The sequence below is a fragment of the Sceloporus occidentalis genome, unplaced genomic scaffold, assembly GCF_023333645.1.
Source record: "Sceloporus occidentalis isolate IW3139 unplaced genomic scaffold, rSceOcc1.0.p SCAF_8, whole genome shotgun sequence".
In the NCBI taxonomy this organism is placed as follows: Eukaryota; Metazoa; Chordata; class Lepidosauria; order Squamata; family Phrynosomatidae; genus Sceloporus; species Sceloporus occidentalis.
Genome location: NW_028316988.1, coordinates 15,585,747 through 15,610,863, shown reverse-complemented (window position 1 = coordinate 15,610,863; position 25,117 = coordinate 15,585,747). Strand labels below are relative to the sequence as shown.

The window sequence follows — 25,117 nt, the reverse complement described above, 5'->3', positions numbered from 1 at the left end:
CTAGTGAGAAGAGGCGCTTCTGCTTTTGGAGTCATTAAGGGGGTGCAAAGGATGTGGATGGCACCAGGTGACAACTCAGAAGGAGGTGTCACTTGGTGCTCTAGTAAGAAGGGGTGCCTTCCACTTCTGGATTCATTAGCAGGTGCAAAAGGTGTAGATAGCACTGGATGACACCCCAGAGGAGGGTGTCATCTGGTCATCTAGTGAGAAGAGAGGCCTTCCGCTTCTGGAGGCTTTGCTGGCAGGTCAGGAAAGCAAGTCTCTTCCTTGTGTCAACTGACCAGCAGCTCTGCCAGACACAGAAAAGATTGGTGAAGAGAGGAGAGGGGTGATTAAAAAGTGATCTGCACCTGGTGTTGAATATACTAGGTACGCCACTGTTGGAGATGTGTGACTCAGATCCATCCATCTTCACAGAAATAGATATACACAGAGACATGGACAAACTGGCCATCTCCATATTGACCTCTCCCTTGGGCACTTCTTCCTTCTCCCTCCTCCTCATTTCTATCATGTTTGAAACCTTCACTTACCCAGTGCCTTTTGTCTTCATTCAAGGGGTTACCTGGGATGCCAGGTCCTCAAGGAGTATCTGGGGAGCAGGTAAGTCATTTTTCTTCTCATAATACTCAGGGAGGGGATGAGGGAGCTAGAATTTGGTTTGGGTTTTTCATAAGAACTTTTGTAAAATTTGCTCGCTAGATTTCTTCACAAATTCAATGGAAAGGCCTTAAAGGTTGCTGTCTTAAAAAGCCAAACATGTAGTGTGTTGAGTGCTAGACTGGGACTCTGTGAGATCAAGGTTTGAATCCTCACTCTGGCATAGAAACCCGCTGGGCAAGTCACACTCTCTCAGCCTAAGAGCAAGGTAGCTGGGCTTTTCAATGCAACTGCATAGCTTGGAAAAGTTACCTCTTTGGAGTACACATTCCAGGACCCCCAGCCATCAGAAAGGTAACTTATCCCAGGCTTGGCACAGGTGATGTGTATATATCTTGGTACTCTACTGAGTGTCGGGCAGCTGCGTATAGACTGCATTGCAGTAGTCTAACCATAAGGCTAAGACACGTGGTTCAAAGGTATAATTCAGAAGCTACTTACTAATTCCAACAAAAGTGAATCCTCCTCATGCCACCTTCATAACTTCTCTCTTCTCTTCTCTTCTCTCTCTCTATCTCTAGGGAGGCAGAGGACCAGAGGGAGCAAAAGGGGATGCAGGGACCAAAGGTGACCAGGTAGAGTAACCTGCATGCTAACAAATGGGCCCTTGGCATCCCCTGGGGTTTGGTTCCAGGACACACACAAACATACCCACCCATGGACACCAAAATCCATGGATGCTCCAGTCCCATTACATACAACTCCATTGGCTGGAGGTCTAGGGTCAATGCCTCTTGCTTTCCAATGGTAACTATGCCTCTCGACTTTACACAGCTATTTGAAAAAGAAGAAGAACTTAACCTTGGGGTTGGTCTACCTCCTTTGCAGTGTGCTGACTTTTTTCAGGGTACCATTGGCTTCCGGGGCACTAAAGGATTACCAGGCGTTCGAGGTGCTACAGGTTTTCAAGGCTTTCCAGGAGCCAAAGGATTAGCTGGACCATTGGGATCTGAAGTAAGGACCTGGGACCTGTCTCTCATTCTCTCTCTGTCTCTCTCTGCAATAGCTTTTAAAGAGGTTTTCCCACAAAGAATTATATGGCAAAAGAGGGCCACCTGCTGGTGACTTCTTGGGGAATGAAGAAATTAAGGATGGACTTCACCTCTTTCTGTATCCATCACACTCCAATCCTACCTCCACTGCTGTGTATGCCTTTACTCGGTGGCCCTCGGTAAATCACACTCAGCTTTAGTGGAGGATCATGGTAAACCTCCTCTGAATAAACTGTGCCAAGAAAATCCTAAGATAGGGCCACCGTAAGTCAAGAAGAGTTGACTTGAAGGCACACAGCAGCAGCAGCATCAGCAAGGAATGATGATATCCATGACTTGTAGCCAAGGATAATGCTCTGGTTGCAGCATGTCCATTCGTAACACCATTGGATCGCCACTACTTTCCATCCACTCCAGATCTGCAGACTGAAAAATGGTTGAAGGCAGTGTGTTAAAAACTGTGTTAAAAGCATTGACTGAATCCTTTTTGATATTTCAGGGAGAGGAAGGGCAGATTGGCCCGCCTGGTCAAAATGGTACAGAAGGACCTAAGGTTAGTATAAGCGTCTCTTGCATCCTCCTTACAAACACACACACTTCATTGAATAGTGATGATGAACTCTTGCTGAGTGGATATCTTTTTGATATAGGTCTCTGCCATAAACCCAAGTGTGTGGTTTTCCAGCAGTTACCTTCTCAGCTTCCGTTTTCCATCAATGCAAAGGAGAATGCCAGAAACGTACCTTGCAGGGTTTTTATGAGGGTAAAATGCTTATGAGATTGTCTCAGCCTTCTACTGAGAGTTTACTAACCTTTATTTTAGGATTAAAATGGAAGTGATGGCCTTCATATGACCAATGGCTTTTTTAAAAAGAAATTGCAAACATGGCTTTTTCCCAACGATGCAAAAAGGGACACCTGGCATGGGAAGAAGATAGATTGGCACTATTTCTTTCCCTTCTTCTTCTGTTCCAGTCTGGTAGGGACTATTCTCCTGCCGCTCATTGTCTTTCCAAACAAATCAGGCGGTCCATCTTGATTTGACTCCATCTCTCAAAAAGGAAGAGTCTGGTTATAAGGAATTCTGCCTTGCATGAAATGATGGGTTTTTTTTTCCTGAACTGCAGGGCAGTCGAGGTTCGGATGGCACCAAAGGAAGGCCAGGTCCACGGGGAAGCCGGGTAATGAATAATTCCTTGAGTCTCATTCCTGGAGAGTGTCTTTTCCCCTAAAAGAGTGTTAAGGAAGACGGGGGTGCTGAAATTTGAAGGAAAACTCAGATATTCCTTTCCTTCTGTATGCACCGTTGTTCTAAGAGTAACCCACAAGATCATCAGGCTTGGAAAATGTATTTCAGTGTGTTATGCTAGACATATACAGTAATGTTACTCCAAGTGCTGGTCCATGGACTAAGTGGGCAGTTATACACCAGTACTTAACCAGTTTGTAGTTTTGCCCTACCAAATGTTCAGTGCAACAACATGCATTACAGCCTTGAAAGCACCAAGTATTGAAAGTTATGGCTTAAAGGTCTTTGAGTTACCAATGACTTTTCCCCCCCTTTCCAGGGCCGAATGGGTCAGCGTGGACTTGCTGGAATCCCAGGAACCCCAGTAAGTAAGACAATTTCTTCTGGAAACAGCTTAAACCATGCCAACTTTACTAAAGGGAAGTTACTTTTGGATCAGCAGATATTGTAGACATTGACTCCCAAAGCCCCAGCCAGTATAGCTACTTTGGGTAAGGCATTGTGGGAGATGCAGTCCAAAAACATCTGGAGGGCCAAAGATTCCCCAGCACTGCTGTAGACTATAGGGCAGACCTAAGTTGGTGGTCCAGTTCTATGTGCTTGTAAGGTGCATAGGGGTAATTCTCCTCATATCCAATGTGGCAGTGGCACATGGGGGAACTGGAGCCAGAAAATCATCAATGATTCACTCAGGTGGTCTCCAGGGTCTGCATATGACCTACGGATCAACCACTGCTTTATAGGAAACACTGGGGCTGATTCATAACCCATGGGCCACATGTTCCCCACTCTTGGCTTATGGCCTCTGCAAATGTCTTAATTTAGCCCTGGCTGAACAAATGGTCAAATGGGGGTATGCACACTGCTTTGAACACTCAGCATTAAGTCAGATTATTCACTGTGTTTCTCCCCTTTCCTCCAATCTCTTTGCAGGGCTTACGAGGCGCCCCGGGAGCGGATGGCCCAGAAGGAAAGCCTGGTACACAGGTTCCCATTCTATGCTACCTACTTGCCTCTCTTTTTGGCTCGAATTGCCAAAACTCTTTTCCGTGCTAGGAATGTGGATTCTGGAAATCCACAGCCCTCCTGAGCTGATGTGTGTTGCAAAGTCACCTTGCAGAGATGTAGTTTCCTATTTCTATGTAGTCAAGGGGGTGGCAACGGCAGGCTGTAGCTGGTTAAAATGGGTGACGTCCCTGTTGCTCGTGACTCCAACCACTTTGGGCAGGAGTACTTGGACAGACCCTTTGGCTGGTAGGCTATTGAGGCTGGAAATCTGGTAGGATGGATCTTTTGCTGTCAATGTCATTCGGGTGTCGTTTCCTGCAGGGTATTGGTGGTGCCATGGGAAGCCCTGGTCAAAACGGCCCAGCTGTGAGTAGACCTGCTTCTTTTGTGCATGCATGCGTATCCGAATACTAACACCTCCATTTTTTTTATATGATGGGAGCAAAACCACTGGCAGCTACGGTGGAAGAGAAGCTTGCCATCTCTGTCCTAAGTTTACTGGCAAAAGGAAGGGTTGCTTTTCCTCCAAAGGGACGGATATGGCTCTTTTTGAAGGACAAACTCCTTCTGGGAATGGTGACTGTCACCAGCAATCCATCAAGATATCTCAAGCTCCCCACCCATTAAAACAAAATAGTGCTCTAAATTCCTTTCCAAAATTAGGCTATAGGGAAGGAGATTGGAACCAACTACCAGTCATTTCATCAGATAGTCCTCTCAAAGCTCATCTTCACTCTTCCTCAGCTATATTTCACTGTGTCCTTAAATCTGTTCTTCTTTAAAGTAACTTTCTGTTTCACCTTGGTACCCATTTCTTCTTTTTGTTTCCCATCCTATTTTAGGGCTTAATGGGTTTTCAAGGGGGGCGAGGACATGATGGGACCCCTGGATCAACGGTAAGTAGAGCATGTTGGTTATCAGCTTGGAGCGAATCCTTTTTGCTCTTGGGACTGGGCTGCTGTCCATGCATTTTCCGACCTGCATTTTCACGATGCTAATTCCGACTATCTCTTTTTCCAAACAGGGGTCTCCCGGAAGAAATGGAATCAATGGACAGCCAGGTTTTCCAGGGCTGCCGGTGAGAAGTACTACAAGTGTTTAATTGATTGACTAGCTTACTGATCGATTCATTGATCCGCAGTTTGAAACTCTGCCTATTGACATTCTGCCAATGGGGTGCTACTATGGAAACATTTAAATCTGCTAAGAACTGCTTTTCCCATAGTAAATAATCCTTCTGTATTGCAAACAATAAAACTTTATTTCAGGAAAAACCATAGGTGTTAGCAGGAAGAGAGCTGCTGACAGACGTGCCATTATTTCACCAACATTGGCGTAACATTAACATTGTCCCATCCCAAAACTTCATGGATCTCATCTTAATTCATTTACTAATTAAATCATGCCAGTTCTCTCTTCCTTACCAACCTCATCCTCCCAGTTCCCAGTACCATCCTGGTACTCCTCCCCATACATCTTCACTTGGCCACCAACATTTCTTTGAACCACCACCATTTATTTCCATTAGTACTATGCCTCCCATCACTCTCACTATATCCCAATATACTCAAACATTGATATAATTCTTCCGTATATCTAAAATGCTATAACACCCAATTAAACATGGTTATGTATAACAACAACAGTAACCATCTTGCAACAGAATATAAAGACAAAATCCATTAAATTTGAAATAATCACATAGTTCTGGGGGTTGCAATTACAGATGGTGATGCAAGTCTCTTTATTTGGCATGTTTGTTTTATTTCCAGGGTTTCCCTGGCAAGCCTGGCCCAGAGGGGCGGCAAGGTCTGGTTGGCATCAACGTAAGTGCATTTCCGCAGTGTAAAACATGGGTTTCAGGGCGACTCTGGGATTGGAAAGATAAGGGTTCCCCCTGGAATCCTTCCCTTGCAGTTTTCACTAAACTGATGCAATGGCATAGAAGGTTGTTTATGTTTATTATTATTACTATTATTATTATTATTATTTGATGAGTGGTGCTAATAAATCCCTCCATTCCAGGGCTATCCAGGATCCATTGGTGACCGAGGGGAACCAGGTCCCATGGGCAAAAAGGTAAGGCGTTGTTGGTACAAAACTTGGAAGGAAAAGTGTGCCTGTTCTAACCTGTTGCTCTTAAGTACAGCAGAAAAAAGAGTCTGGTTACAAGTCCTGAGCAAGGATAAGGAAAATACTTTAAAATATTCATCAAGATTTTTGAGTGTAGAGAATCCTGATGAGAAAATTCCTGGACTGACAAAAATTCCTTGCAGTTTGAGATGCATTCTGTGCATTTCTGCACAGCAAACCACCTTTCGTGTGAAGAAAAGAGCATTGCTACCCAGAAATATTATTTCACACACAGAAAAAAAAATGTTATAATTTATAAATAAATAAATTAGCACAAAATTCTCACGCGGTTGATTTGCATAGAAAAAATTATGTGCAGGGAATACTATTTCCATCAAACTGGTATTGCACTTTACACTCCATTTGCAGCAAGCTGAAGACAGAAGTGGAAAGTGGGAGAAGGCAAGAAAAACTGGGACCTTTCAAAAGCTGCTGAGAAAGTGGGAAGACAGAGGATTAAACAGTTGGAGATTATGATACTTTAGACCTTTGCTGTTTTTGCAGGGAGAGCCTGGAATCAGAGGACTTACCGGATTCCCAGGAAAATCTGGTTCCAAAGTGAGTGATTTTCTTAGCTTTGCATACTTAACTCCTGTTCATGTTCACTCAGATGTTGTGGTCTCTGCCCATCCCCAGTGCATTGATTCTTTGGCTTCACTAGATCACAAGCCAGGATTCCCAACCTGAGTTGGGAAGGTGATGAATCTTCAGGATCAAAAGTGATCCCATTTTCTGATGTACCTTTTTCTCTCCATAGGGTCCACCTGGACTACCTGGTCCCAAAGGCCTCCCTGGTCCACAGGTGCGACTTACCTTTCATAAAACCTTTTTCTGTTCTTTTTGAAACTTCTTCCTCTCAATATCCTTGCTTGACTTTTCTTCTGATGTTTCTTGCTTCTTTAATGGATTTAGGCATGCTTGAGTTTTGTAGTATTCAAAGATACAGCCATGTTAGTCTGTAGAATCAATATGTAGAGAGATCTTGTAGCACCTTTGAGACTAACTGAAACTAAGCTCTTTCTTCTTTCCAGGGCAGGATGGGCGATAAAGGTCCCAGAGGATTCCCTGGAGCCATGGTAAGCATGTAGTTATCTAAGGATAGCCCTGAATTTGGGCAAGAGTCTTCCATACAATGCAGAAGGCCCTTTGGTGGCAGCAGTGGGCAAACAGAGAGGTCCATTCCCACTTTTTATCCCTGTCTTTAAAGCTATACCGCTTATTCTCACTTTTAAAAATGGTTCTCTCATCCTCTTAGTCTGCTTGGAGTGTGTCTAGATACATTTTGTTTCCAAAGGGACCTCCTGGTATCCATGGGCAAAATGGAATCCCGGGCAAATCGGGACCAACCGGAGACACAGGACCTGTTGGTCCAATGGGACTTGCTGGTCCAGCTGGATATTCGGTAAGGTCATGCACATAGCTATTCTTGGGTAATATTGTCTTGAAGTAATATTATTTTGGAATCAGTAATTTGAGTGTTGGACTATGACTCTGGAGACCAGGGTTCAATTCCCCACTCAGCCATGAAACCCATTGGGTGACCTTGGGCATGTCACATACTCTCAGCCTCAGGGGAAAGCAATGGCAAACCTCCTCGGAACAAATCTTGCCAAGAAAACCCCAAGAAATGACACCCATCAATGACAAAATATTACTTCATACAGTCTTGATTATAAGGGTCCTTCCTGGGCATCTGAAGAAGTAGATCAAGTCTACAAAAGCTTATGCGACAACTTCTTTCACACAGTTAGTCTCAATGGTGCTAGCTGGTCCCGTTGCATACAGATATCCCAGACTAACATGGCTATGTCTCTTGATTTCTGTCTCATATCTTCACAGGGAAGAGAAGGTCCAGCTGGTTTTGAAGGACACATTGGGGAGAAAGGAGAGAAGGTAAGGATGAAAAGAAGACATCTCACAGCCCACTCCTTTGGGACCAGAAAGGATTAAATGTCTCTCTGTCCAGCTTTGCAATTCAGTTCAAATTCGGAGGTTAAGCATGTACTGCAACTACTGTAAAATAATAAAATAAAATTACTCAATCTGGGTTTTTCATGCCATGGAGTGCTTTGACCATTGACCTCTTTGGGGCAACTGGAAAGATGTAACCAATAAAGAGATGAGGCACCAGTAATAGAAAAATCCTAAGGGTTGCACAGGAATATCAAGAATTCTTGGACTGTTAGGTTTGTGAAGTATTTTGAATTCTTTGCTAGGGAAATCTGGTATCTCACCAAACTACAAACTACACACCATAGGATTTGTAGGATGGAGCCATGACAGCTAAAGTAGCGTCAAAGCACTATAATTGTGTAGAGAGAAAGATATTTTTCACAGACTCACCTGTTGTCAATTATATTTTCCAAGCATGGAAGAGAGCTCTTTCTTCATCTTCATGTTAGATGCCTTCAGACTTTATGGTTGCTCTGTTACATGTTTTCCTGTGTTGGCTTTGTTGCATTTTATTCCCTTGAGATCTTGAAATTTGTGACTATAAACAACACAAAACCTAAGATTTAATAGTACACCTTTGTGGAGCCAAATACTTTGAGTGATTTTGTCTCTTTAGGGCGAAGCTGGAGATATTGGTGGAGTTGGCATCAGTGGCCTGGATGGAGAGCAGGTACAGATAGATAATGGAAAGCGTTCTCTCCAGAACTTGGTTACTTTTGCTTGAAAAGTGGTGTAGAAAGCGGCTATAGTAAAACATTCTATCCATTTTTCAGATATAGAAGTAGACTTCTAGTCACTTTCACTCACTCATTTGGGGTCATTCTGAGCAGACTTTGGACCTCCCAGTGGGATCCAGGGGACAAAATTTGTCCTCAGACCCACTTTTGTCCACCTTCACACTGACATTTGTCTTTTCAAAGGAAGCATGCATATATATATATATATATATATATAGTCTTGAATTATTCATGTTTTTTCCTCCTCTAGGGTGCCCCAGGGCTACCTGGAAGGGAAGGCCAACCTGGGTCAAAAGGGGAGCAGGTCAGTATTTTAAAGGCGCTTTGGTGATCCAGGTCATGTGTGCCTTTTAGGGTTACAAGCACTAGCAGGCCTTCTCTTGCACAGCTGAATTTGCAAAACCAAAACTGAATGTGGGTGTCATAATGACAAAGATGATGATGAAGATGATGATGAAGATGATGATGATGATGGCGGTGGTGATGATGATGATGATTAGTTCTCCATTTCTAGGGTGACAAAGGAGCTGCAGGGGGTCCAGGTGTCCAAGGAAGCCATGGAGAGATTGGAGAGATGGGCCCCAAAGGACGGCTTGGGAGATATGGAGAGCCGGGGAAAGAGGTACAGAATTATTGGGGTTGGGTTTCTCAAGCCACTTAGCAATGAGAGAAGAAACTGAGAACCTTTGGATGCATCCATTAGAGACAAAGATGGGTCAGCCATTAGGTGGAGTGGGTCATTTTCCTTAGGTTTCATCAGGGAAACATGGAAACACCCCAAGTGTCTGATACTGAAAAGCAAATAGGATGAGAAAGCAATCCTCAGTGTTTGACCTGTTCTGTGTCACATAAGTTATCCTGTTAAATTTGGATATGCTGGAGGACACTGGGCTATTGCCAGTGTCAACTATGGAGTCATTTTGCTGTCCAGTAATATTCTGTTCATAGAAGAGGAGAGGGTACCATCTTGTCCATAGCTTCAGGCATTGAAATACCTCAGTCTGGCTTTGGTAGGCAGTTGAAATGTCCAATTCATGTGAAGGTTTTCTGAGTAATTATTAAACAATATTTTGCATGCAAACTTTCCTTTCTTAAAGCATGCTTCTCCTCAACAGGGCGATGATGGAGACCCTGGAGATCCTGGTGAGATGGGACCAAAGGGAGAAAAGGTGAAAAAAGACAATCCTGATTTGGCTTCCAGTGTTTGAATGGCTTAGGAATTGGTCGCTATCCATTCTGGTCACAGAGACTGCGCCATGTACCAGTTTGAGTGGAATGGGGTGCAGTATGGCAGGGGAACATAAATCCCTATACTGTTGAACTCCAGATCTTTCAGACACAGCCAGCAAACCTGGCTAATGATATTTAACTGGTTTACAAGACAACTGAGTAGGTCAAAGTTGCCTGTATAATCAATACTTTTGGAATCTATTTGTTTTGCTCCCCAGCTTTTGGAATTAATCCTTCTCCTTCCCTTCCCATCTCCTTTCTCTCTTTTCCTTCCTGGAGCAGGGCAGAGTTGGTGCCAGAGGACCCATTGGGCTACCTGGGCCATCTGGAGCTATGGGCAACGTTGGCGCAAAGGGTCACAAAGGCGAAAAGGGGCAAGAAGGTTTCTTGGCAAGTGGCTTTTCCTCTTCTATGGTGCCTTGAGTTTTGCCATAACTAGTCCTGAACCTATAGGATTGAAAATATAAAGCAAGCATGGTGAGCCATTGTAGTACAGAATCTGCTGCAAGATCAGATGTTGAGCCAGTGAAAGCCAAGATCTTTATAGACACCCAGTTTCCAATCCCCACAACTACATACACTGGCTGACCTGAGACTGGTTACGCACCTACTATGATGATACACTGCACCATGGTGCAAGAACCCCAGGATAATGCAGGCAGACAGTTTGGGAAGCAATAGGAAAAGAGTGCATATTATTGAAATACGATATTTCTGCCCTATACTTCATCATACAACATGGGCCCTTGTAATTTTAATTTGCAGTGGGAGGCAGTGTGGTGTAGTGGTTTAAGCATTACGCTAGGATTCCAGGAGACCAGGGTTCGAATCCCTGCTCAGTCATGGGTGACTTTGGACAAGTCGCACTCCCTGAGACTGAGAAGAAAATAATGGCAAATCTCCTCTTAATAAATCTTGCCAAGGAAACCCAAGGATAGGTTTGTCTAAAGACTGCCATGCTTCAAATACAATTGGAAGGTACACAACAAACAAAAATGCCTGAGAGGATTTTCTTGCCACAAGGTGGCGCCATCACTGCAGGGTATGACCTTTATATAATATGGGATTTCTTGCTTCGTGAAAACCCATCAGTCAGACGGCATATATTTTATTTTGTTGTAATGATCTAAATAAGCAAAAATGAAAATAAATAAAATTGGAAGAGAGTGTTTCAAAGTCCCCTGGATGGCTGATGCTTTTAGGGCTGTGAATGCCAACATTTGTCAATATTTATGGCAGATCCAGTGTGGCATAGTGGTTTATATGTATGCACACGTGTGTATGTGTACATATGTATAATTATATCTTTTCATGTTTGAGGATGATGACAATGTATGCTTTGCAATGGCCTCTGGTCACAAGCAATACCTTGGAAGTAAATAGCAAGAAGCGACTTGCAGAACTGTCTCCTCTTGGATGAATTGTTTCTGTCTTCAATGGTCTAATCTGAGGGAGTATATTAATAATGCCCTACCTTTTTCCTTCCTCCATTTTGTTCCATAAAGGGCCAAATGGGCATGATTGGGATGACAGGACCTGATGGAACCAGAGGGTCACAGGTAAAGAAACAAACTGAAGGAGGGGTGGAAGAGAGAAAAAATGAGCAAGAATAATATCAAATAGCAGGAAGCTATACAGAGAAGTCTTGAGAGACACATGTAATGTTTTTGTTTGTTTGTTTGTTTGTTTGTCTGGGTATTACAGGGTGAAATGGGACTCCGTGGACTTCCAGGGTTGGATGGTCCTGAAGGGGTGAAGGTACTGAGACATAATTCATTTCAGAAAGGAGCAAGGCCTGTTCTCTGCCTTTTGTCCATGCCTGTCCTTAGCAGGGCAGGGTGGGTAGGAGACTAATGTCTGTTGCTTTTGTATACTTTCACACCCGTTGGGCAGGGACTCCATCCCAGGTTTTAAGCCAGGCTTTACATGAGCTCTCCAAGGTGCTGAACCCTGGTCCTGAAGCAAGCTCAGCACCTTGGAGAGCTCATTTAAAGCTAGCCAAAACCAGGAACGTGCAACTCCACTGATGTCATGGAATTATATGATGTTCAAGTGGAGGCCAAATAAATGGTTCTCCTCTATTTGTTTGAGGGTCTCAGTTGATGAGGTGAAACACACAAAGCATTTGAGGGGGAGCTTCACAAATGTGGGTCTCTCCATCTTCTCTCTCTTTTATTTGCTTCAACTCAGGGAAATTCTGGACCTTGTGGTGTGGTTGGACCAAGAGGCATAGCTGGGATGGAGGTAAGAACAAGGCACTTGATACTGAAATCATCATAATGTTATCTTCCTCCCTCTTTTCCTTCTTTCTCCTCCTCCTCCTCCTCTCTTCTCCTTCTCCTTCTCCTTCCTCTCCTTCTTCTCATTGTCCTCCTCTCCACCTCCTTCTTTCTCCTCCTCCTCCTCCTCCTCCTCTCTTCTTCTTCTCCTTCTCCTTCTTCTCCGTCTTCTCATTGTCCTCTTCTCCACCTCCTTCTTTCTCCTCCTCCTCTTCCTCTCTTCTTCTTCTCTGTCTCCTTCTTCTCCATCTTCTCATTGTCCTCCTCTCCACCTCCTTCTTTCTCCTCCTCCTCCTCCTCCTCCTCCTCCTCCTCATTGTCCTCCTCTCCACCTCCTTCTTTCTCCTCCTCCTCCTCCTCTGCTGCTTCTTCTTCCTCCCTCTTCCACTTCCTTTCTTCTTTCTTCTTCTCATTGTCATCCCCCCTCCTCCTTTCTCCTCCTCTTCCTTTGCTTCCTTCGTCCTCCTATAATTTATTTCTATTTGGCCATTTTTTCCAGTATGGGGCCCAAGATGGCTTACCACGATTAAACACATTTAAAAACTGTCAACATACAAAAGTTAAAAGTGTAATTAAACTGTTGGTCTGTCTACTTTTATATAAACCTGATTTTTAAAATCTCATAGAACCACTGAAAAGAAAACAAGAAATAGGAAAGCTACCACGTTATGCAAGTCCTTTCCCCTTGAGCAATCGGTCTTTGAAGGCCTGCCAAAACAAAAAGAAAGTTACTTTTTTGCAGCAAGACAACAGGGAGAGTGCCATTCTAACCCTTTAAGGTGGATATAAATGGACCTGTTTATTAATCACTGCTATTGATTTTTTTATCTATTGAAGGGTTTTTCAGGAGAGGATGGGAGGAAAGGAGACCAAGGAAAGCAAGGTTCTGCTGTAAGTTCTCAACAGTCTTCCTTAGTAACAATTATTTTATCCTTTTAGCCTGTGGTCCTAAGCACACTTACTAGGCCAAGAGTAGGGACTGTCTTTCAGTTGAAGGGTTGACCTCAGTTTAGGAAAAGTTCGGATGGGGGGGTTTACATCCCAATAGTGAGTGGTTCCAAAGGCAAAGATGGTGGGACCAAAAGTAACCAGCCATATCCTATCTGAAAACTCTTACTTGTTGTTGTGTGCCTTCAAGTCGTTTCTGACTTATGGTGACTCTAAGGTGGAATTTCTTGGCAAGACAAAACAAAGTGGAAAGCCATCTTTTATTTTTCCTACACTCTTCACAAAGTCAAGGTTGTGTTTAACGCTGTTGGACGATAAATCTCTGCTAGCTTACTTATGTGTAGGTGACCGAAAGCCAGCTTGACTGCAGGAACAGCGACCTGCTACTCTATGGTAGAATTCAAAGATATAGCCATGTTAGTCTGTAGAATTGGTATGTGGAGAGATCTTGTAGCACCTTGAGACTAACTGAATGAAAGAAGTTGGCAGCATGAGCTTTCCTAGATCTATGAAAACTCATGCTGCCAACATCTTTCTTTCAATTAGTCTCAAAGGTGCTACAAGATTCTCTACATACTGACTACTACTACTCCATGGATAGTCAGTGGCCATTTTGACAGGAGGGATGGAGCTGAGCTTAGGCATGGACTGCTTTGTAAGTCAGTCCATTGCACTGCAAGCAATTGGGGAACTGCTTGTGTAAATAGGTATTGGATACCTCCTTACACAAGCTTGCGAAAAGCACCATCGCTGGAACAACCTGGAGTTGATACATTGATGTGATGTCCTCCAAGTATGGCCCAATTCTATTGTGTCACGACAACCAGTTTTGATGAGAAGTATCAAAATGGTGCCCTTGTTTCTCCTCTTTAGGGTGGAGCAGGTCCCATGGGTGCCAAGGGGGTTCGAGGACCCAGGGGTCCCGATGGTTTGGAAGGCCCCAAAGGAGATGTGGGCGAGAAAGGAGAAGATGGCCAGCAGGTAACTTTCAATGCTTGCGTGGCAATGTTGTTGAGTTTTGCTATCTTGTCTATTGTGTGTTCCTTATCTCTGGCTGCAAATAGACAGAGAATGAGTTAGATGTGATTGTGCGTTAACATATCTGTTGTCCTTCCTATTGATTTTAGGGCGAATGTGGACCACCAGGTCAAACTGGATTATCTGGGCTCCCTGGCATAGATGTAAGTGGATGGTGTTGCCTGTTGTGTCATCTATTCATTCAGTGAAAGGAAGGAGGGAATGGGGGCAGAAAGTATGAAAGAACGGGTCTTTGTCGGGTTCTGTATGTATGCAGGATGGGCTTCGCCTTTCAATGCATTTCCAAGATGGGAAAGAATATATGAAAATATTTGAAAAACCACTGAAATAAAAGGTTTATTTCAAGTATTGAAAAATCCTGATGAGAAGCATCCTGGACCAATAATTTTTCACTAAGTTTCTTCTAAAAGGAAGCAACAAGTTGTTTTAATGATTTTTCGTTTGGATGTGAAAAATTCATAGAAAACCACTCGGTTTTCAAAGGCTATTCGCACTTCAGATCTTACTCTGCGAAAAATTCACACACGGCTGTCTTGCAGAGAAAACAGCCCTTCCTACCCAGAAAAACAGCTTTCTGCATGCTTGATTCTGTTAAAGATATGTCCTGTGTTTCCTTTTAGGGGCTCCCAGGCAAGAAAGGAGATCCAGGACCAACAGGTGCACAAGGCCCAAAGGTGAAATGTTGGGATCTAGATGGTTCATCTTTCCATTCTCAGCTTTTTTCATCTGTTCCCCACTTTCCTTCCACCGTTCAAGAATCCTTGCATGTCCTGAAAAGAGAGAGAAATGTTATTCCAATACTTTATGACAATACTAATAATCATATTGTAAGTTCCGTTATAAATGGGGTGGAGTGCTTTTCTGGAAGTCTGGATATCATCTCTCTTCCGATGCATCACACTTATTTTTTCTTCTCTTGTCTCTTGGAAACCTGCCCAGTCTTGGGCATACCTACTCAGAAGTAAATCCCATTGAGTTCTATAGAAAGGACAGTTCCAAGTAACTCTGTATAGGATTGCAAACTTTTCACCATTTGTTCAGTGATAAAGGAATGTGCAACCACAAAGACGTAATGGTTTTAGAAGGCAAGGAAGAAAGGAATCATTATACTGAGCAGATACTAATGGTTCATCTAGTTCAGAACTCTTTGTCTGGTATTTCAGCCATCATCTTGAATACTCAGCTGAGTTTCTGAACCTCAATATGTTTCAGGGTCCTCAAGGGCTACACGGTCTAGATGGTCAAAAAGGCCATAAAGGAGAAAAGGTATGTATCCACAAACATTTTTTAAAGAAATCTAAAATGCATTGCAAATATTTTCAATCCTTGGATGGCTGAATGTGTGGATGCAGAATCCATGGATATGGAGGGCTGCGTACATACACTTTCTGTTCTATTGGCATGACATTTTCAACTGACGTCTCATACTCATTTTTCTTACAGGTTTATCCCATACAGTGGTGCCTCGGGATACGAAATGACCGCGTTACGAAATTTCCGGGATACGAAAAAGTTGGATTGGAAAAAATTGTTCCGGGTTACGAAATATTTTTCGGGTTACGAAATTAATTTCGGCGCGAAATTCAAATGCTATAGGCTTCCAGCGCTAACGGAAAGCCTTTTCGGGTTGCGAAATGTATCGGGTTACGAACGGCGCCGCGGAACGAATTAATTTCGTAACCCGAGGCACCACTGTACTGGTTTATTTTACTGGTTTGCCATTTTTTCCCAGTATGCTTGATCAGGGTGACCATATAAGCTTGCCTCTCATATCCAGTCCAGTCTTGAGCTGGCTCTGTAATAGAGAGGGGTGTCTCATATTGTACCACTCTCCAGAAAACCTGCCAACCCAAAGTGATAATATATTGAATATTTTTAAATTTGGGGTGATAGGGAAAAGGAAGGAGAGGCAAAAGGACCAGACACACAACATCGACTTACCATGGGGAAAGGAAAAGTTGACATTTGAATTAAATTTGATGAAATTGATTCCAGGACCTGCCACGTTTCACCCTTTGCCTTTCTCTTAGGGGCAATGTGGGTTCGATGGGAGTCCGGGTTTCCCTGGCAATCCTGGCAGAAGGGTAAGAAAACATACTATCGTCTCCTGCTTTTGCATAACAAAAAACACAAGGTCCCCAAAGAAGTGGCAAAGAGCCTTTGTTCGAAAGAAGTTTGCCATTGCCTTCCTCTGAGGCTGTGACTTGCCCAAGGTTTCCCAGTGGATTTCCTTGGCTGAGCAGAGATTTGAACCTTGGTCTCCCAGAATCTTAGTCCGACATTCATACCATATACCACTGGCTCTCTCTCCTTACTTAGTATTTTTTAATCTGCAAAATGGGACAGGAAAATGAATGGTGATGGTTTGGCCTCACCCTACAAGGAAACAAAAAGCCTTCGCTTACCTGAGATCTTTGTTCTTTGACTTGAGAGCCCAAGGAAGAGGTGAAGCATCCACAATGGGGACTCTGAGCCCTGGCAACCCAACCAAGTCATTTTTATTATTGTATTCCCCAAAGGGCAAGCGAGGCAAAGCTGGGTCCAGACCTCCGAGAGGGTCTACAGGTCCTAAGGTAAGCTAAGTTGGCAGTTTTGTCTTGGTGCGCCATCAAACCACAAATGATCAGGTTTTCTCAGGTAACATGGTTTGGATCACCGCTAGAGATGTGTGGAAAATGGGTGTGCAAAGCGGATTGTGTAGCCCCTTTGAGACTTAGTCTCAAGGCTGCTACAAGAGTCTTTTGCATGCTCTAGAGATGTAAACCTTCCAAACTAAAAATTCCTTCTCACAAACATGTACTAATAATTTTACCATTTTCTCTTGGCTGTGCAAAAGTCGCTTAAATCTAGCTGTTTCCAGTTGTAGATTTCAGTGTCACTTGGAAGTATGGTGCTTTAGGCAAGAGACAGGTTGGTTATTAAGTTTAAGAGAAGAACCACAGAATGCTTCTATCTTTCCTTTCCTTTCCAGGGTTCTCCAGGTAAACAAGGTCTGAAGGGACCCCGGGGACTCCAAGGCCCTTATGTGAGTACTGCTTCCAAGAATAGGCTCAGTAGAAGAAATTAAAACCCTTCTTTGCCATATTAAAATTTAGCTGGTTCTATGGATAAAGAGTTTTATAACATTACACATGGGAACTACAACAAAACATTGCAGCATAGAGAATGCCTAGTCAGTGTGCCAGCCAGCATCTTCCAGGATCTTGTTGTTATTGCTGTTGTATGCTTTTAGGGTTGCCATAAGTCAGAAACAACTTGAAGACATACAACAGCAACAATAACAACAAGATCCTGGAAGATGCTGGCTGGACCACTGTGTGAAGGTTGCAGTTTATATAATTGCCTATAAGGGAAACCCGTCTTCCTTTTGCAATTTTGTCTGGTGTGCAACAAAATTGCAGTGGGTTATGTCCTTTGTGTTTTCTGTTCCCAGGGCATTCCAGGACTCAAAGGGCCAAAGGGATTCAAGGGCCCCAAAGGTCAAAAGGTAGGTGTAGACTGCTAATGCTTCTCCCCAGGGCTTGGACTACTACCCCCATAATCCTCCAACCACCATTGCTGCTGGCACTGAACTTGTTTTGGCAACTTCTGCTTAGCTTGAGCTGTCCATTGACTCTAATTATATACACTACCAATTGGCTATTATTTTTGGCTGAGATTGTAGATCAGCTACTTAGTTAAGCCTTACGTATTCCCAGATAAGTGGAATAATATTCAGAATCCACAAAACACAGGCATCTTTTTTGGGCCAACCAAAATGCACAAAACACATGTTGCAAGCTTTCGAAGCTCCACTGGTCGCTTCCTCGATTAAAGGTGATCAATGTCATTTTGGTTGGCCCAACAGAGAGATCACTGTTTTGTGGATTTGGGATGTTATTGCACATTGCTATATGGCCAACATGGCTAACCATAGATATACATAACTAAGTTGCATCTCCAGGCCTGACCCTCCAACAGCTTTACTGGGCAGCAGCAGCCGTGAGTGATAGAGATCCATTTTCCTTTCAGTTGGTACACAGTAGACTGATGTTTCCATCCATTCCTCTTAGAAATCTTTGGTGGAACAATCTGACTCAGGATCTCTGTCCCAATTCCTCCTCGCATGGGAGATATCTGGAGGGAGAAAGGTGGAAGCATCAACCTGCTGTGACCTGATCAATCAATGATCAAACCTCTGTCACTCACAGCAGCTGCTGCCCAGTAAAGTAGGACTTGGGGCATTTATAATCATAGCAATGGTGGCTTGATTGAAACTATTTAGGTATCATATAGATACATATACATCCATAACTGTGATAGTGAATTCCAGCTGCCATCATCATCATCATCATCATCATCATCATCATCATCATCATCATCATCATCATCATCATCATCTTCCTTTTTTGTGCCTTCTTCCAGGGTGACAAAGGCAGCATGGGGTACCTCGGTCCACAAGGAGACAATGGCTTTAAGGTGCATAAGAGAAGTGCAATTGTGTTAAACTTATCACTGAAGAGAGTATCTGTGTCTGTGGGTGGGGTGGGGGATACTGATATCTATCGATATATATTTATTGGAGTGATTAATGAAGAGGACTTTTTATACATTAGCTAAATGTTTCCGTTCCTCCCTTTTTTAGAGGCTCAAAACAAAAATGAGGTGCATCCAAGATGGTAGTTCTTAACACTCTATTGCCAATGTTCTTCAGTGGATGAAGGTGTTACATATTATCTGCTAGGTTAAGACCATGCACTGTTAAGATCTTAAGTCTATGGATACCGGGTATAGATTTCAACCCAGATACAGCTATGCATAAATGAAGCCCCAAGTGACTTATTTTTTATCTCTTCTAGGGCAAACCTGGTTCTATGGGCGTCCCTGGGAGGACAGGATCAAAGGGAGAACAAGTAAAGCCTTTAAATTCTCTTTCCACATCTCTGTCTTGTAAATCAGGGTTTAAGTGCCATTAGAACACATGTGTGGGATCCAGATGAACAGTTTGCTGCCCCCAGCATAACAAAGTTGGCCTTAATTCACCATGTACCTCTCATTTCTTTTCAGGGTGCTATTGGACCGCATGGCAGCCGAGGTTACGTTGGATATCCTGGCCTTCCGGTAGGCTTTTTCTTTTTGGTGCAAGGATTTTGGGAATAAAAAAAACTACATGGGATCAATGTGATGTGCTTTGCCTCTTGCTTTTGTTGATTTGGAGGCATATATGGACATCATCTCAAAATTTCCTACCAAGGGAATCAAAAGAGCTATGCGACTCTCAGAGTTTAGGATAAGTGCATGTTTGGATTACAGCTCCCAGTGTCTTCCAGATACCATTGCCATTGCCCATGCTTTTGGAGGATACTGGGAGCTGTAGTCCCTAAGAATCACTTTTCCAGGGGTCTAACCGTTCTGTTGCCTATGTCATTTATCAAAATGGTGCCCAGTTTGCATGTTCTTATTTTCCCATGGCTCCCATCGCTTTTAATATTGTGCATAATGAATGCTAGTTTTGCATAGCTACAAGAAACATTCTTTCCTGCTTTTTCTCTCCAGGGCTCTTATGGACAAAAAGTAAGTAATTACCTTTTCTGCAGATGCCATACTAGTACTAGGTTATTCTCCTTCTGTTTACACACGTGGTCCTCTCCAAAACCACACACCATTGTATATTCTTGTCTTTTTTCAGGGCTAGCTCCAGACGTTGGCAAAGCGAGGCCCCCTTCCCACATCTATGGGTCCTTGGCTGCCATTTTAAATTTCTGGAGCACACAGTGGTGCAGTGTTCTAGGACAGTGCTTCCCAACCTTTGGTCCTCCATTTCCTTTGGACCTCAGCTCCCAGAAGCCCCAAACAACTTGGCCAGGAGGCAGGAGTTATGGGAGGTGACATCCATCTGGAGGACCAAATGTTGCCTCTCATTTGATAATCCGAAGAATCTCCAAATGCTGCTCATTCGTCTGTCCTTTCTCCCATTTGTTTTGCCAGGGTCTCAAAGGCTTGCAAGGTGTTCCAGGACCAAAAGGCAAACCAGGCTTGCCTGTAAGTTAAGCTGCCTCCCCATTTTCTCTATCAGAGCTTGTTCAGTGAACCCATAGACATGTGAGATATATATTATTCTGCCTCAGAAATCTTGTCAGATAGTTGTCTGAGACGGGTGATGCTAAGAATAAGGGACCTCTAAGACAATGCTTCTTAAGCTATCTGGTGTGGGAGAAGAGTAAGGTTATTTTTAAGTGCCAAGGACTGGTGTCATATTTGTGCCCATTGGCTACATGTCTTTCTTCCTGTCTTGGAGACTTGTTGCGAACCAGCAGCCAATGTTTTGCAGACCAGCATCGGTCCATGAAACGCGTGCGCAACTGTTCAAAAGCAAGATTGTCAATCCCACTTGTTATTTCTAGGGCATACCTGGTGCTCCTGGGCCTCGGGGTCCGTCACTGAATATCTCCAGGGAAGACCTGAAGGTGAGTATGACAAAGGAAACTCTGAGCGAAGGTAGGAACCTCAGGCAGTGCTTTCCAACTTTACTCTGAAAAATTGTGGAGCAGAAGGCAACCCAACAGTATGTACCATGGCTGCTTATGGGACCACCACCATGGCAGTGCCAATAAGTCATGCCCAAAAGAAGCAAGATGGGGGAAAATCAGGAAACCTTTCCAAATTCTCCTGCTAGAGCTCAGCCACGAGTATTTAAAAACCTTCAGCTATGTGTATTTGAAATGGAAAGATTACCATAATGCATTAAGGATCATAACCATGCATTTTGCTATGTTTAAATGGCTTAGGAGGGAAGGAAGAGCGCAGGGAGTCAAAGATGTGCTATCGAAGATATATTCTCACGTAGCATCTGGTCGCCATCTGTACGGTGATAATTGTAAACAGGAATGGTAAAGAATGTGAGGAAAGCCAACTGTGGAATCTCACTGGAATAAAATCCCAACTAAAGAAATATATTGTAGTCTTGATTGGCATTAACATGGGAGAGAAAAGTGGCCATGTTTATAATTCCTGTCTGACTACGCATGGAGTAGATAAAACATCTTTTGGAATTAAGATGTTGAAGGAAAGAAGGCGATTTACTCCATATGGCAGATTGTAGAATTGCATATATATATATATATATATATATATATATATAGTGAACACACATCACTTTCTCCGAAACAGTCCAGATTATACTATGGATCCAAAAATTCTCCTTTTCATCCAAAATGCCTGAAGGTGATGATGCCTCAATACCAAACAAGAGACAAGTCAAGGAGGCTGTGATTTTCTGAGTTGAAATGCCTGACTGCTGGTCAGGGTTGCAGAACTATGAATCCTGAAGCATATACATGTGTTCTCCTTATGTACTGCCCATGACATCATGTGTCACAGATGGTCCATCTATCATCTATCTATCCATCCGTCCATCCAGGTCTTCTTTCTCCTTTGCTAGAATTTGATTTACTCGGCAAACAAGCTGAACTACAGCATGGTGTGGACCCTCATGGACAGTTTAGGCCAGGAACTGAAGCTCTTGGTGGACTCTCCGAATGGCACCAAAGATCGACCGGCCACCACTTGCATAGAGCTTTTGCTGGCACGGCCCCACCTCTCAGATGGTAAGATTGACCTGCTTCTCTCCTCCTGGTGCAACCTGCATTATCTGCCCCATGTCATCGATGAAAGGATGTCCATTTTAGGGATGGATGCCCATTCCAGTCAAGCTCCAGGGCTTGTTTGTTTGTTTGTTTCTTTTAAAGTTACATTTATATCCCATGTTTTGCTCCAGTGAGCTCAAGACAGCATTCACACACCTTCTGACCATCCCAATTTGCTGGAGCAGAACAGGAGCACCCATGCGCATCGGAGGTGCTTGATGCCCATCATCTGCCTGATGCTCATTGGAGCACTCTTGCTAGTACTTGGATGTGCCTCTTCTCAATTCACTAACAGGGTTTCATTGCATTTCTCCAGCGTAGCAAAGGAATTGTAAAGTTATGAAGTGTAGACTTGTGATGCTCTCAGTCAACAATGCCACCATAATAATAATAATTGTGTATCTTCTCAATTCACTAATAGGATTCCATTGCCTTTCTCCATGCAGCTAAGGCTGTAAAGTTATGAAATGTAGACTCTGATGTAGGCTCCCAGACAACAATAGTAATAATGGTGGTGCTTATGGCTGATAAGGATGCTGCCATTGCTCTCCCATTCATGTTGGCTGAAGGGGTAGAGTGCCCTCTTCAAATGACCCCAAATGGCATGACTAGGAAGATACTTTGGTGGGTGAGATATCTGGTAGCAGCTATTGAAGGCACATAAACTGGCCTGGAGACAGTTTTCACTCCTCTCACTTCAGTAATTCAGCAACAACAACAACAACTTTACACTGTTGTTTCTATTTCATCTTGGCCCTGATTGAGGCTAGGAAATTCTTTACATTTCTTTAAAAGCAATTCAGATCTGCCTCTCTCAGAAACGATCATGGCTCAGAGTGGGATTTGATTGATTGATTGATTGATTGATTGATTGATTGATTTTTCATCTCAGGATATTATTACATAGACCCCAATCAAGGCAGCCCACAAGATGCTTTGGTGGCATTTTGCAACTTCACCGCTGGAGGAGACACCTGCATTTCTCCTCTGCAAAATCAGGTAACAGGCATACTTTCCACCTGGGGTAGTTGTGTCTCCATGCCCAATGGGAGATTAAAATGCATGGTGAGGTGTGTGCCACCAGAGTTTATAAATACTGCAATGCTTTAATGCTAGTGTGGGGTCAAAATATGTTCCAAAATGCCCTCTAAGGGTTTGTGTGGAGACCTCTTTGCCACACTTTTTGCCCTCTCTGAACCCTGGTTTCCAGAGTTGTAGTCCAACTCGCAAACCAACACACCATCTTTCTGAAGCTGTCCATCCCAGAATCCATAGCATGTTGCCACTGCAGCTAAAATGGGATTCGTAGTGCTATAACTGTGTTGCATAAAACTCTGTGTTTACATCCTCAGGTTCCGATCAAGGCTTGGCTGAGAGAATATATTTCGGAAGACATTTTCCAGTGGTTCAGTTCCTTTCCTGATGGCTTTCTGGTAAACATCGTCATTGCATATGGAGAAAGGGCAAATTTGTCAGATGAAACAACCACAAGCAAATTTTGTGTAGGATCAGTCCCAAATTGCGGATAGGTTTTCAAACCCCCCCCCCACAGTTTTCAAAGTTATAGTGCTATAATTGGGTAGTGTGAAAGGGTCCCTGACACACTAGTTTGCTACACTTATGGATCTAAATAAAGATGGAGATCACTCAGGTCCCCATGTTCTAGCACCTTAGGCAACCCATAACCCAATTTCTGCTCTCTCCCATTGCCACCGCAGTTGGAGTACCAAGGTTTGAGCACAGTCCAGCTCCGCTTCTTGAAGCTTCACAGCAGCCGAGCCACCCAGAAAGTGTCCTATTCTTGCAGGCCCCAAGCGGAGGGCAGCAAACCACAGCTGGAGAAGGAGATCCGATTCCTTGCAGACTCCCGGGAGGAGAGCTACGTAGCCACCCTTCAAGGATGCATGGTAAGGAAAGAAGGGGAGGCAAAGTCCCTTGTTAACAGCAACGGAAAGGGTTTTCTGAAAGCCATGGTCTATATATATATCTAGTCAAGGAGTTCTCAACCTATGAGGAACATCTCCGAATCTTCCCACCATACCAGTTGGAGGAAACAGTAGGATCTACAGTCCAGAAAAGTAACCTTTTGAAACCCTGGCCCTACCTATCCCTAGCAGGTCAAAAGGGCTGAATGTAGTGCAAGACAAGGTGGTGATCCTGGAGCTTGAAAGGAGTTAACAGGGAGGAATCTCTAGTTTCATTCAGCTGGAGTACTGGGGAAAGAGTTAACAGAGCATGCTAAAGCCAAGATGCGCCTGTAAGGAAAATCGCAAACAGATGTCTTTTGTCACTTTTGCACCTCTGCAAAAGGAAGCATGGTCAATGTAGCCTTTCTTTGGGGTCTATATGCATGTTTTAAAATAAAGGTTTTGCTTGGTAGGGTGTTGGATACTTTCCGAAACGCTGTCTAAATCACGACTAGCGCCAACTGGCTGCGTAACTTCTTTGTGTGTGTTTTCAGCTGGACAATGAATCGTCTATCATTGACACCATCTTCCATTTCTCCACGGAGGACCTCTCCCTTTTGCCCTTGCGCGATCTGGCAGTCTTTCACAACGGAGATATCTCCCATCACTTTGGGTTCACAGTGGGGCCGGTTTGCTTTAGCTAAGGTTCCCTTTGAAGGGACGAAATGACTCCTTCCTCTTGCAAGGAGGAAAAAGCTCAAAGAAAGGAGAAGATGCCAAGAGGCCTCCTACAGATCCATCAGGGTTTTGAAAACCATGACTCCTGTTGATGCGTTTCCTTGTCTGTATTGCCTTGCGCCAAAGACTGTGCTTCCTTTGGAAGGATGAAGATGGATCTAGTATAGCCTAGATGCAATTGCTAGTGGCTGCTGGAGTAAACCCATTGAATCAATGGAATTTGCATAATGCTTCCGATTGATTCACTGAGACTCTAGCTGGGACTAACCATTAGGCCGCCGCGCCCCTTTCTCTAGGAATATATCTGTATAAAAGATGTTAATTTAAATAATATTGGAGCTGTTATTGGTTTACCTTGGGGTGCGGTGTGTCCACTTTTTATGCCTTGTATGTTTTACACTGCAGGAGAAATCAATAGGTCGGATCTCGTCCTGTTACCCCAGTATGAGAATGGAGATACAGGGAAAGCTTCACCTGCTGGTTTCAGCCTGTTAAAGCAATGGTAAGGGGTTTTGAGAAATTCGTCATCTCTTCTAGGCATTTGCTAGGCCCTCCAGCGTGACTCTATGGTCAACTTTCCAGTGGAAGCATGCCATAGAACTCCATTGGAGGACCTAGAA

The 25,117-nt window shown here is 43.6% G+C and overlaps 2 protein-coding genes across 2 annotated transcripts; both read left to right on the top strand.

Moving 5' to 3' along the window:
• The first annotated feature begins 2,199 nt into the window (after positions 1-2,199).
• On the top strand, positions 2,200-17,732 carry LOC149308020 (uncharacterized). The gene is made up of 31 exons (XM_089536843.1): positions 2,200-2,205; positions 2,780-2,833; positions 3,221-3,265; positions 3,835-3,888; positions 4,231-4,275; positions 4,752-4,805; positions 4,934-4,987; positions 5,682-5,735; positions 6,412-6,434; positions 6,547-6,600; positions 6,800-6,844; positions 7,074-7,118; positions 7,337-7,444; positions 7,882-7,935; positions 8,612-8,665; positions 8,983-9,036; positions 9,247-9,354; positions 9,848-9,901; positions 10,245-10,344; positions 11,468-11,521; positions 11,667-11,720; positions 12,153-12,206; positions 13,079-13,132; positions 14,063-14,170; positions 14,317-14,370; positions 14,848-14,901; positions 15,440-15,493; positions 16,258-16,311; positions 16,747-16,800; positions 17,199-17,252; positions 17,661-17,732. Exons 3-31 carry the CDS (start codon positions 3,227-3,229, stop codon positions 17,730-17,732), a joined length of 1,719 nt encoding a protein of 572 aa, XP_089392969.1. The 5' UTR covers positions 2,200-2,205; positions 2,780-2,833; positions 3,221-3,226.
• Positions 17,733-21,698: 3,966 nt separating this feature from the next.
• LOC149308019 (collagen EMF1-alpha-like) lies at positions 21,699-24,650 on the top strand. Its single transcript, XM_089537039.1, has 5 exons — positions 21,699-21,813; positions 22,745-22,851; positions 23,205-23,285; positions 23,571-23,759; positions 24,314-24,650. The coding sequence occupies exons 1-5, from the start codon at positions 21,699-21,701 to the stop codon at positions 24,461-24,463; spliced, it is 642 nt and encodes a 213-aa protein (XP_089393165.1). The 3' UTR covers positions 24,464-24,650.
• Positions 24,651-25,117: the final 467 nt, after the last annotated feature.